The following is a 13,094-nucleotide window of genomic DNA, read 5'->3' as shown; positions in this document are numbered from 1 at the left end:
TGGACTGTACTAAGCCACAGGTTTGGGATTATTTATTACTACAGCATAACCTGGGCATACATTGGCTTAAGAAATGTGAGAAGAAAGAATGAATGTGGATCAATTTCCTATCCTATGGATCCAGCGGGTTTGCTTTAGTTCATGAATTTATTGTGAATCTCACAGAAGGGGAGAGATTTCAAATTTCTTTGACATGGAACCTTTCTTCCTTTCCTTCGTGCTCACTCGAAAGACTAGCATACTGAACAAGAGATTTGGAGCAAGGCTGTACTACCTTTCATGTTATCAATCCCTTCATACCACCTACCAACTTCTCTGCCATACTCCACCAATTCTGTTGACAAGTACATTGACATACTCAACTTATGAAAACAGATACATCTTGGCTCAACAGAATATTTTCAAACCTTACTTGGCACTGAGTAAAACCATGTACCCCAGATGAAATCCTTTAAATGGATTTTACAACTTGTCCCTGGCACATATGTAATGTTATAAGGGGAAAATATCTGATTATTCAACATTTCACATCAAGAACTAAACAGCAAGTCAGTCTGTGAGACTGAATAATGCTTCATGATATGAGCTCACAAATGTATCTTCCAAACACAGAGAGAAAGTTTTCATGGATGTTTTGTCTATATCAAATGCCTTCCATATTCTAAAGTCCACATGATTATCTAGACCTATGGTCACCCTAAGGGGCAGTGGTGCTTCAGTGACAGAATTCTCACCTTCAGTGTGCAAGACCAGGGTTCAATTCCCAGCCAATACACCTCATGGGCAACTACCACCCATCTATCAGTGGAGGCTTGGATGGTACAATGATGTTGAACAGGTTTCATTGGAGCTTCCGGACTAAAACAGCCTAGGAAGAAAGGCCTTCAAATCTATTTCCAAAAGGTAACCAAGGAAAACTTTATGGATCATAATGGACTATCCACAGCCAACCATGGGGGTAGCACAGGACCAGGCACTGTTTCATTCCCTTGTGCATTGGGTCACCGTGAGTCAGGAGCTGACTGGGCAGCAGCTAAGAACAACATGGTCACCCTGACCTTTGCAATGGCCTCGTATAACAAGTTCTGTGAGCTGATTGCAGTATGAAAAGATTGTTAATTAATTTCATCTGGCATGCCCAGCTCATCCAGGCACACACAAGTCTCTTATTCTAAAAGGCTGTAAAAACTGTCACATCAGACTATAATCTATAGTACTACTGACGGAGATACAGTCTAGAATGCAAACAGGTGATACTCCACCTGCATCTTATTCTTACATGTTACTGTTACTGAAAATAGCCTTGGTCTTCAGTATTTTGAAACAAAAGCACTTAAATTTAAACAAGTACATTTCTAAACTACTCAACCATCTGCACCCAAGACAAAAGAGGGGGCAACTAAGATTGCCGTCATGCAATAAGGAGTTTTGATTTTTGTTTTTTATTGTTAACCTTCATAACACATCAGTGAACTTGACAATTTCATCTAGAATTTTCTTCATGTTTATTTTTATCTTTATGTGTCCTGATCCTACATAAATACTTGCTCATGGTTTTGGAAATAAGAAAAATGCATTAGAAAAGCAAGGAAAAAATTAAAAAAAAAAACTTTTAATCACATTTCCCAAAGACAGTCTCTTTTGTTGCATTTCCCTTCTTGTACTCTTCTAAAGGTTGTAAATGCAATTTTGAATTTGATGCTTTCCATTTAACACCAAAACTAAAGCATTTTTCCCATATTAATACTGATTCTTTCTAGACCACATTTTCTATGGTTATGTGATATCTAATTGTGTGAGGATGTCATGATGTACTTGACTATCAATATTTAGGCTGTTTATATTTTAGTGTTATGACCCCTTTCTTCCAAAAAAGGATTTGAGACAATTTTAGGATTGATTTGTGCAACCTATGTCCTGTTGGGTATCATAGGAAGAGAGAAGCCAGGAGTATCAGAAAATCATTGCTGGGAGATAAGATGTTCCAGGTGGTTAAGAAAGAAACACAAGGACCTGGGCCCCAGGTGAGTGGGGACATGTGTGTGTCTGTAATATGTGTTTACCGTGCTTGAGAGATAAGCCACGCAGGGCTTGGATGCACTGGACTAAAGGTAAGTCGTGTAAACAGGGTGGCAAGAGGGGAGACATCTAGGTAAATCATAGGGGGATGAGAAATGAGACAAACTCAAAATGGAGCCATAACCGATTACAGGGAGTTGGCTTCCACAGCTACACATGGGGTAAGATGCTGTGTATAATGTAGGCCGTGTACGGTCCTTGAATAAACCTATTCCTGTAGGACTGGTGTGTGTGCCCTTCTCTCTAATCTCTGTATGCTCTCGAAATCAAAGATTCAAACTGATGGAGGTTTTTGCAACATTATATTCAAATCTGTGTCACTATGTCAAATATCAGCACTAAGGAACAAAACTGAACTAATGTTAGTAAGCAAATACCCTGCAGTGCCATCATACCAATTCTGATAACTACAGCCCTGTGTTTGAAGGGAGATCACTTTAGTTTAGTGCCTGTCAATGAGAGGTCCCATTCCTGAATTTCATAAGGAGACAGGAATTACACAAGTATGATACTTCGATACAAAAAATTAGCCTTACACAACATGTTTTCATTCACAGTTCTCTTACCAAACACATTCTGAACATATTAGCCTTTATTTAAGAATGATAAACAAGAGCCTACTAATTATTCACCCTTATATAGGGCCAGTTCACCCTTATATAGGGCCAGTAGCTTAAGCTCTTCGGGAATAATACGTATCCTTACATTTCTAGGTATTACACTCAGAGAAGGTGTTCTTACTCAAGACGGTATCAGCTATATCAGACCTTCCCCTTGTCGAAGAGCTTAATGCCCACATGATTACAGCAATGACCACAAAACCAAATTTAATTACCATACATAATACATAACTCTCTAGATTCTCCATGAGGCCCTGGTGGCACAGTGGTGAAGTGTTTGGCTGCTAACCAAAAGGTCGGCAGTTCAAATCCAAAAGCAGCTCCTTGGAAACCCTAAGGGGCAGTTCTACTCTGTCGTATAGGGTCTCTAAGAGTCGGAATCGACAGCAATGGGTTTGATTTCTCCGGTTTTAGCATTTTCCGTAACATTTTTTTATTATTTTCCCTTTTTGTTTGTTTTGTTTTTATTTACGTACAGTAAAACTCACTCTTGTTGATACACAGTTCCCTGGACTTTGACAAATACACAGTCACATAGCCACCAGTACAATCAAGATACACGAAAGTTCTGTCACCCCCTGGCCCCAATCCCCTTATGCTGCTCCTTTATAATCAATCAACCCCTCCTTCCCATTTTTAATGTCTGAAAACTAGCTCTACAAAGACTTATTTTTGTAATCTATGCCTTATTTTTACTAAAACAAGTAAAAGGATAAGGGGCTATTTTCACCAATATTTCTGAATTTAGAAAAGTCTCTATTTGGCAGACGTTAGGAGTGGAGCAATACATGAAATCTCAGAGATCTAGGTGCTGGCCTTTCTGTATAGTTAAGGTTGAGCTCTGTCCCTTCCAGACCATCCGGTGACATCTGTCTGAGAGCTGCCTGCCTGAAGTCCATAACAGAATAACCTTAGTGGAGTAGGTAGAATGTGTTAAGTATAAATCACTTGTTGGTGAACCACGGTTTGTCTGCACATCTATCTTAAATCTCCTTGTAACATAACCTGGAAACAAAATTATTTTAAATCTGTTTTAGGATTTCATTATGCAGGTACACTCTGCTTTATACGACAGATATGTTTCCAAAAAGCTGTATTTAAACTGAACTTAGAAAAATTAGGTATTATTTTAAAGTGTCCTGAATGTGCTTGCTGGTTAAAGGATGAATACATGCTTATAGCAAGTCTTATCCTATTATTCTTTAATTAGTCTTTGAATCTATCTTCCTTAAAAAAATCCATGTTCATGAATCTGTATGTTTTCACTCAGGCCACACTTGAGCTGAGCATTTCAGCATTGTTGGTAAGTCTCTTTAGCCACCCAACTCACAGACATAGAACTCTTTCTCCACAACAGGTAAGGTTTGAATGTACACGTCTTCAGCTGGTCGTCTTAAATGTCACTGTATTTTTCTTTCAGAAGAACTTCAAGACTATTTTCTACATTTCTCCCAGAATGCTGCAGCTGCTGCCTGGAATAGTCCTGCCAAGTGCCTGGAAGCCTGTTCCATCACACAGACTTCCAGCTTCTTGAAAGAATTCTGCAGATTAAGCAACAGGCGCCTAATGCTTATACTGCTCAACTAGCCGTAGAGCAGATCTGTTTCCCATTTCTAGTTGGAGTTTCAAGGACTTCCTTTTTCTAATTGCTTCCTCAGTTTCTATGTGCTGTAGGGACAGCTGCCTCCTCCCTTCTTTCCTTTCTCGTATCAGGACTATACTGTGTTCTGCGGTATGGAAGTCTGAGCCAGTTGAAAGCAGCCTGAAGATGCTGGTTTTATCTGTCAGGTCAGCATATTCAAGCATGATAGCCATCATGAATTGTTCCTAGAGTAAGAAAGACATCCAGCTAAACCCTCCTTCATGACTCAGTGGAATTAGCACTTAGTAGCATATGTTTTCTGCATATATGGCTGTGTGTATATGTATATATATACACACGTGTGTGTGAGCCCTTGTGGTGTAACAGTTAAGCGCTTGGCTGCTAACCAAAAGTGTGGTAGTTCAAACCCACCCACCAGCTCTGTGAAAGACCTGGCAATCTGCTCCTGTAAAGGTCACAGCCAAAAAAACCCTATGGGGCAGTTCTACTATGTCACATGCGGTTGCTATGAGTCAAAAATTGGCTCAACGGCACCTAACAACAACAGCAAACACACACACACACACACACACATATTTCTGAGCTGCAAAAATTCATGTTGGCATAATTAATTCTTAAAGAAAGCAGGTTATCTTGAGGCTTTCTTTTTTCACCTTCCAGCTGAACTTACTAAAAAAAAAAAAAAAAATTTAGAGCACAACAATTTCTGCTGTTCCTGAGTTCTGTCACATTTGTGTTATTTCCTCTGTCATTTACTTGGGTAGCTCTGACCTACATTTTTCTTTTCTTTGTTCCTGAACAAAAGCTGATTTCTTTCTGAGGAAGTTAGAAAAGCAAGACTTATGCGACCAATATGTTTCCCAACCCTCACATGAGAGAAAGGGCACACCCAATACTATCAAAAAACAACCCTGTACCAGTCACAGAGCCAGATGCTTTAAGCTGCTCCTTACTGCGGGCTCACTCAATACAAAATAAAACAGACCTCCCAAAACAAAGGCTTCCGGAGTAAAGTGCAATTCCAACAAGAAACCTTACCATTCCAAAGCTTTGAAATATCCTAGCTAAACTGTCTACCGTTTTAAGGTTTGTGTGTGTGTGTGTTTAAAGCAAAGATACTAAATTAAGGCCAGGCAAACTCCAGCAGTCTTTCTCAGATGACTTCTAAATCTCAGTGGCACCCCTCACCTTTCCCTGTTCACTTTTCACGTGGCTCCCTAATTGTGACTGGTTCCCAGCTGTATCATCTCTCATTATTATTAGCGTGATGATGATTACCGTCACTATTTAGCACGTGCCATTATCATTTTCCTCGAGATGTTTCCCTTAAGCATTTAAAATCATCAAATATCTGTGTGGTACGCTTTTGTTACGATTGCTGACATTTGCCCTTTCATTATTCCAAAGGCGATGTATTTTTTCCAATTTGTTTCCTTTTGAGGGGGGAGGAGGTATTGCACTCTATCAATCTTCATTCATTTCACATATTGGTTTGGAAAATGTAGGGGAAAAAAAAAAGAAATGAGCCTCAGAGTAGACTTAGAAATAAGAGGCGTGAATTTGGCAAATGTGTCGTTTTAAGTTGTTTAAGACATGGGCATAGTTTGGAGCGTTTCTGAGGCAAAAGTGACAGAAATCAATTTGGTGATGAGAAATTTTACTCTACAGAAGTAAGAAAGGAGATGAGAGAAGAGCTTTTTTGGAACCACTTGATTTTGCACAGAACTGGAAAATTATCTACTCTTCGCACCTCCTGGGCCGCTGTGTGCTTCCCCAAGGTTTCCCTTCTTCGTACTTGAAAGGACCACGGATTTTAATAGTATTCACGCATTTGAAGTGCTAGGCTATTCCAAGCTTCCTCTGTTTTTGCATTTACCCTGAGAAGTAGTTTAAAAAAAAAAAAATCCAAGTTATAAGGTAAAAATAAAATAATGATTATTTAATGAATTTTTGCCAAACTAAAAGGCACGTTTAAAAAAACGGCAGTTGACCTTAAACAAACTGAGGTAAAGAATTCCAAATCAGATTCAGAGACTAAGTTATAGGCCATTCTCCCTCAATGCCTGGCTGAGAGAATTATAGACACCCCAGGGGCCTGAACAAGTTGAAACAACTTCATCAAAAGGTCAGATTTACTTAGGATGTCTTGAACTCAGAAATAATAGTAAAAGCAGACGAGGGAAAGTCATTCAGACCTTTACAGAGGAATATTTGCCATACTGTATATATTTATGCCTGACACATCACACTCTATTATGGGAACGTCAGTTGGTGGGCGTCTATCACTCAAAGCCATTACTTTGTCAAGCAGAGAAGCTTTCTTCCTTTTTGTGAAGAAACCATAAGGTGCTGGCACTGGGCAGAGAACAACTCTGGAGGCAGCTGACTGGGGACACTGAGGAGACCTTTTGTGGAAGAACTTTACCAAAGAAGGGGCATATAAAAAACCAGTCGCCACAGAGTCAACTCCAACTCATGGTGACCCCACGTGTGTCAGAGTAGAACTGTGCTCCACAGGGTTTTCAATGGCTGATTTTTTCAGAAGCAGATAACTAGCCCTTTCTTCCAAGACATCTCTGGTTGGACTTGAACCTCCAGACCTTTTGGGTAGCAGCCAAGTGCATGAACCATTTGCACCCCCAGGGACTCCAAGAGGAATATCCCCAAACCCACTCCCATCAGGTTGATTCCAACTCAGCATAGAGACCCCATAGTGACAGAGTAGAATTGCCCTGTAGAGTTTCCTAGGCTGTAATTTTTATGGGAGCAAACCGCCAGGTGTTTTAGCCCCCAGAGCAGCTGGTGGGTTTGAACTGCCAACTTTTCGGTTAATAGCCGAGCTCCAATTATACCACCATGGCTCCTTTGATCTATCTTTTCTGGAGGATCATTTTAATTGTAATATTGTAAAGCTAAAAGCCCTGGGGGTGCAGTGGTTAACAGCTCAGCTGCTAACCAAAAGGCTGGGAGTTCAAATCCACCAGCCTCTCCTTGGAAATCCTGTGAGGTAGCTCTACTCTGTCCTATAGGATCACTATGAGTCAGAATCAACTTGAAGCAATGGATTTTTTTTTGGGGGGGGGGTTAATGTTGGGATGGAAACCTGGTGGCATAGTGGTTAAGAGCTATGGCTGCTAACCAAAAGGTTGGCAGTTCGAACCCACCAGGCACTCTTTGGAAACCCTATGGGGCAGTTCTACTCTCTCCTATACGGTTGCTATGAGTCGGAATTGACTCGATGGCAACAGGTTTGGTTTGGTTTTTGATTAATGTTGAGATGGGGAATCAGAGGGAAGAGAGGGCAGATGCGCAGTGCTTCAGCTCCATGCAATCTGACCAGGGCTCCATGGAACCCAGGGTGATCCCAAACCTGCACTCCGTTAGGGCTAATCCTATCCCTTTTCTAGAAGGAAGGCAGAGTAGTGCAAAGAGGCAGGGTTTGGGGTAGGCAGACCTCTACTCCAACCTTGCCTTAACTTCTTACCACTGCGTGATCTGGGACATACCTCTTTCAACAACTTTGATGTCAGCTTCCTTATTCATAAAATGAATTTTGCATGGTTGTTTGGTTTTATGGATTAAAAATAAGATATATAAAGTGATCGGCACACAGTCAGTGATTGATAAATGCTGTACATCTGGCAATACTGATTGCAAGACCCAGAGTCAGCAAAGTCTTTGTTTCTGCCTTTCATCTTTGGTTCCAAGATCACTCTCTGTCCACAAAACCGACATAAAAAATTGGAAAGAGCGATATGGATTTCTGGTATACCCTCCTGCTTTTTCCAGCTTCTCATCAAAGGCAGCCCTGGCAGTTCCATGGCATCAGGACATGTGCATGATGTAACTGGTAGAGTAAGGCACAGAGTGTTAGCACCCACTCATTAGCAAACACCTGAGCTGTGGTCCTCTGATGCCTTTTTTCCACCCATCCTGAGGCCATTCCCGGTAGCAACCAAGGTTCCTGGGCCCACAGTACCCCCTGATGGCTGACATGGGGAATTTTCTTTTCTCAGCTATTACTGTCTTCTCTCTCAATAAAACTCTCCTAGTTTTTCACAAGTCACTGTGCATCATTCATTCCACCATGGTCCATTCATTTCTTCAAACTTTGTGCAGCCTCCCCTTTCTTGCTTTTTTTTTCAATTCCTGATCAATTATTTGAGGAACATCTATTTCCCTCCCTACTTCTTTCCCTTGCTTTGTTCCATTTATGAAGCCCCAAATCACTGTGATAATGACTGATAACTACAATAGTAGGGTGAGTGCATCTATCCATTGAGAAAAAGAAAAAAAAAATACAATTGAAGATAAAACAAGATATAATGTAGGACCAGCAGTATTAATCTCTAGAGCCCTTTAAGATACCCAGATATCTTCCTCAGAACCTGCACAAAAGATACTACCAATGCCTCATCTTTTTTCAATTAAAACAGATCTTTTCTCAACATTCTTATTATTTTCCTATTTGTTTAATTGCCAAGATTGTACTAGCTTGTTCTCTTCTGTTTCATTGGAAATACAATTCAGCTACAATAAGGGTTAAGTGCATTCCTGTGGGTTATTCTGGAAACCAAAGCACAATCTTTCACCATTAGTTCTCTGTGGGAAAATGAATTTGAAGCTCCAAACAACTGCTTTAGAATGAATTTTTGGAAAATACTATCTATTGTCGATTTAACATTGAAGATTTCTACTGGGGGTAGCCAGGTTTTAAAAGTTCATATTGATGTCTGGATTCTCTGGTTTTCATTTATAGAACCAGGATATCTATTGGGATTAGTACTTAGGAAGGTATTCAGGTATGATTTATCTGGCCAGACACTGGTTCTTCCTTTAAAAGGAAGAACAGGCTAACTAGATCCTGATTTGATATGTTACAGGAATGTTCTAGATGGTTATTAAAGTCATTTCCATCAATATAGATTACTTCTGGGGAAAAAAAAACCCTCAAAAATGTCTCTAAATGTAAATATTTATTGTGCTTAACTTACATTCAAATAACACCAATGATTTGTCTTTATTTTTCAAGGTCTAATTTTAAAACACTCTTTAAAATACAAATGATTTTGTATGGATTTTTAAAAAGGCATGAGTTTTAGCCTTAAATGCTTAATTCTTCTGATTAAGAAGTTTATTCTCAAGCTAGAGTTCAGTAACTAAAAGGCATCTAAAGTCCTGATAAAACAATTGACTGAAGGATTTTCTTTACAAATTAACATCAAGATTAATTTTTCCAGTTTCTAATAGCTAAATTTAAAAGTAAAAGCTTATAATAAGTGGTAGGAAATAACCATATTGCTTAACAAAATGGTAAATAAGCTATTGTCACCACACATACATAGTATAAAAAACATAATTTTAAAATGCTTTTATAAAATGCTTTCCTGTTTTGGTCATAATTCAAGGTAATGCTTGCATAGGACTTTTTTTTTTCCTTTGAAATGGTTTCCATATTTCTAGAATGCATATTGTTTTCTTCTTTAAGAAAAAAGACATGTGTTAGTCAAAGCAAGAGGCAAATACCACCCATTCAATTTCACCAAAAATTTTGTGAAAATAGTCAACATTCAAAATACACACTAATGTAACAACAAAAAATTAAAAGAAATCAAGAATGATGTTATTACATATGTGTGCACTACAAAAGGTATTTAAAATGATTGTTCATAAAAGAACATTATTTGAGTTGACATATGCACATTTCTCTGCAAAACAGATATTTGCTTCCTGATAATGTGTACCTTTTGAATTCATAAAGTTTTGGCAGTACAAATTAAAACATTCAATGTTAGTGTTTTTGAAAGCATTAAATTGAAATTATTTTCTCAGGACCCAAAGAGAAAACAACCAGCCTGAATTGTTTAAAATGTATTTTCCCTTTAATTAAATAAGAAACATCTGTCTAGGGATTTTGGAAATGAATGTAATCCATCCACACTCTGCCTGTATTAGTTTGCATCCAATGTCCAATATTTTGAAAGAAAATTCTCTCGGTGAAGAATTAAACAGCAACATGGAGTGAAGTCTGTGTGTGCAGTGGCTGAGACTTGCCTTGGAGCTGAGGCGCTGTAAACAGTAAGGATATGTCTTTTCCTACATCTATCTGTCCTTGGGAAGCAACCAAGTTCTCTCCGTGGTCAAGGTTAGGGTGTTAACATATGTACCTGTCCAAAGCTTCCACTCACTGTGAAAATGCTCATCTCAGGACATTAAGGAAACAGAAGTTTTACTAGGATGCATCCAGATACTCAAGATCCCTCTCTAGGGTTCACTGAACATTTTCCTCCCTTTACTAAAGCTCTAACAAGCTGATTTGTCTAGGGACCCGCCTAGCTCCACAGACACAAACACAACGGACAGTACAAAGAAAAGTGGGTAGTTGACTCCAGGAAGGCTCTGCTTCTTTGAAACCAGGACCCGCAGCTCGGAATGACAAAGATCACTTACTGGTGGTGTCAAATGGTATCTGCTTGCACTGAGCAGACCCCTCGGCCGGCCAGGGGCAATAATAGACGGCGCCCCCTTCCACGATATCCGGCTGGCTTGTGTTGGCTTTGGGGGCCCCCACCAAGACACTCGCTCTGCAAAAGGGTTGGATTGGAGAAAGTCATTCCTTGGGAATCATACAAAAGAATGAAATGCAGTCTTTGTGGCAGCATGGGCAGTGAGACCTGGGTTGGGGGCGTGGGGCGCAGGAAAGTGTTTATGATGGAGACTGACTGTCAAACTTGATTTCCTCCTAGAAACCTTCTGGGCTTTGGAAACCTGGTTTGGAAGAGGGTGTAAATAGTCCTAATTCTTCTCTAGGTGGAGCTATGTGTATACAGTGAGATGAGCGAAGAGAGAAAAAGCAAAGGACAGAGCCCAGCTGCTCGCAGCAGACAGCACTTGCGCCCAGACACTTAATTGTTACAGGCCATGCTGTCGTCGTTGTTTGAACTGGCTTGACTCTGCTGGGTCCCGTTCTCTCCTTTGTATGATGTAGAAGTCTTTGTACACCATGCAAATGGCAAGCCTCTAGTTCAAAACTCACAAGGCAAATCTAGCACGGAAGGGGAGGGAAGCGGCTGGTGGTGGGGACCAGGATGGGACCCCGAGGGGGCAGCGGGACGAAATCTCAGGAGCCGCCTTGCTCCAAGCTGCGGGCAAAGGCGCGGGCCCCCAGGAGAGGGGCAGGAACCGAGCCTGGGACCCGGGTTCGCCCACGCGCGCGAACTACCCGGGAGCAGCGACTTACGTGCGCGCGTCAGGTATGTAGAAGTCCACGGCGTAGCCGAAGTAGCTGTCGTCGGGGCCGCTGTACACCGTGAGCCTCTCCACGTCCAAGTTGAACGCCTGGGAGACGGGAGACCACAGCATCCCCAGGGCAGCCGAGAAGCACCAGAGGGGTGCGAGCGGCTGTGCCCGGCTCCCCGCCAGACCGCAGCGGGCGCGGGCAGACATCGCCCTCCGCCCCCGGCGAACGCTCACCGGGGAGCGGGAGCCGAGGAGCCCGGCGGGGAAAATTGACGGGGTGGTGGCTGGGGGTTTCCAGAAGCCGGCGTCCCGGGTCAGCGCGGGCGGCGGGTCCGCGGTGACAGACCGGGCGCTCCGCCGCACGTCCCCTGCGGGCTCCTCCGGCATCCCTGCCCTGGCCCTGCTCGGAAGCTGGCTGGAGGGAGCCGGCGCCGGGCCCTCCTCTGGCAGCGGGGCGGCGGGCCCGGTGCGCTCGCGGCGTCCCCTAGCGGCGGGCCTGGCGGGCTGCGGGCCGGAGAGCGCGACTCCCGGGCGCGCTCGCCCAGCTCCCTTCGCCCCTCTGGCGGCCAGCACCCGGGTCCTGTTTCCTCTGCCCCGCTTTCTATTGCAGTCGCATCTCAAGGAAAATCTCGGTCTCAGATATACCACTCTCAAGCCACTTGCTTCTGGAAACGATCCTCCCACATGGGACGAGAGGTTGCTCCAGTTTCCCCTGAATGCACGGCTCTGACGGAAGAACGTGAAAGCGGGCCCCACCAACAGGCGGAGTAAAGGCCTTATCTTTGCAGCACCTCTGCAGCCTTAGGACTCTATCAGGGGTCGATAATTTGTTCCTCCTTGAGATTAAATGCAACAATCCTCCCCTCCTTCAACCCCATCCTACCTCCCTGCTGAGGTAACGAATTAACGAAGAAAGTCTCAGGATTTTATTTTGGTCTTTCTCAACCGAACGTTGGGGATATTAAATGACTGGATACTAAATCTTCTTGACCCTCTTTAATTGTGATGCTTGGCAAAGTTAGGAGCGCTGGAATTTACTGTTTACTTTTAGTAGGAGTGTAGGGCACAGAGAGCAATCTACTGACGTTCAAACTTTATTTCTAATTTACAGGTACTGGCGGGAGGCGGGAGCCCTGGTGGCTTAGTGGTTAAGAGCTCCGCTGCCTACCAAAAGGTCGACGGTTCCAATCCGCCATCTGTGGGACGCTTCTACCCTGTCCTATAGGGTTGGAATAGATGTGAACCGGCTGTTTTTTTTTTTTTTTTGGTTATTGGTCTCTTTCTCTGTCCCCTGCTTGGCGGAGGGAGTAGAAAATGAGTAGGCAGGTAAAAAAAAAAAAAAAAAAAAAAAAAAAAAATTGGTAAAGGAGGATAGAAAAGAGGTGTAGGTGCCTTTACATACGATCTTCTTTTTTTAGGAGAACTAGATTAAAAAGTAAAACTGAGCAGTTAAGCGTTAAAAAAAAAAAATTTTTTTTAATGTTAATGGAAGCAAATTGCCAGGGCTTTCTTCCAAGGTGCAGCTGGGTAGGTTCCTACCGCCAACCTTTGGG

At 42.2% G+C, this 13,094-nt stretch overlaps 1 protein-coding gene across 2 annotated transcripts in view; it reads right to left on the bottom strand.

The window, feature by feature from the left end:
• Window positions 1-12,415, bottom strand: part of ITGA8 (integrin subunit alpha 8) — a 227,043-nt gene extending 214,628 nt beyond the window's left edge. The window contains exons 1-2 of one of the 2 annotated variants that reach the window (XM_049881925.1): window positions 11,543-12,415; window positions 10,753-10,886 (exon numbers count right to left, since the gene is read on the bottom strand). In XM_049881925.1, coding sequence (XP_049737882.1) covers window positions 10,753-10,886; window positions 11,543-11,928 — 520 coding nt within the window. In that variant the 5' untranslated portion in view covers window positions 11,929-12,415. The remainder of the gene's footprint in view (window positions 1-10,752; window positions 10,887-11,542) is intronic. The other variant, XM_049881924.1, reaches the window with a different exon arrangement.
• Window positions 12,416-13,094: the final 679 nt, after the last annotated feature.

This window comes from Elephas maximus, chromosome 4 (genome assembly GCF_024166365.1).
Source record: "Elephas maximus indicus isolate mEleMax1 chromosome 4, mEleMax1 primary haplotype, whole genome shotgun sequence".
In the NCBI taxonomy this organism is placed as follows: Eukaryota; Metazoa; Chordata; class Mammalia; order Proboscidea; family Elephantidae; genus Elephas; species Elephas maximus.
Note: the sequence above shows the minus strand (reverse complement) of the source record. Positions and strands in the feature narration are given on the sequence as shown.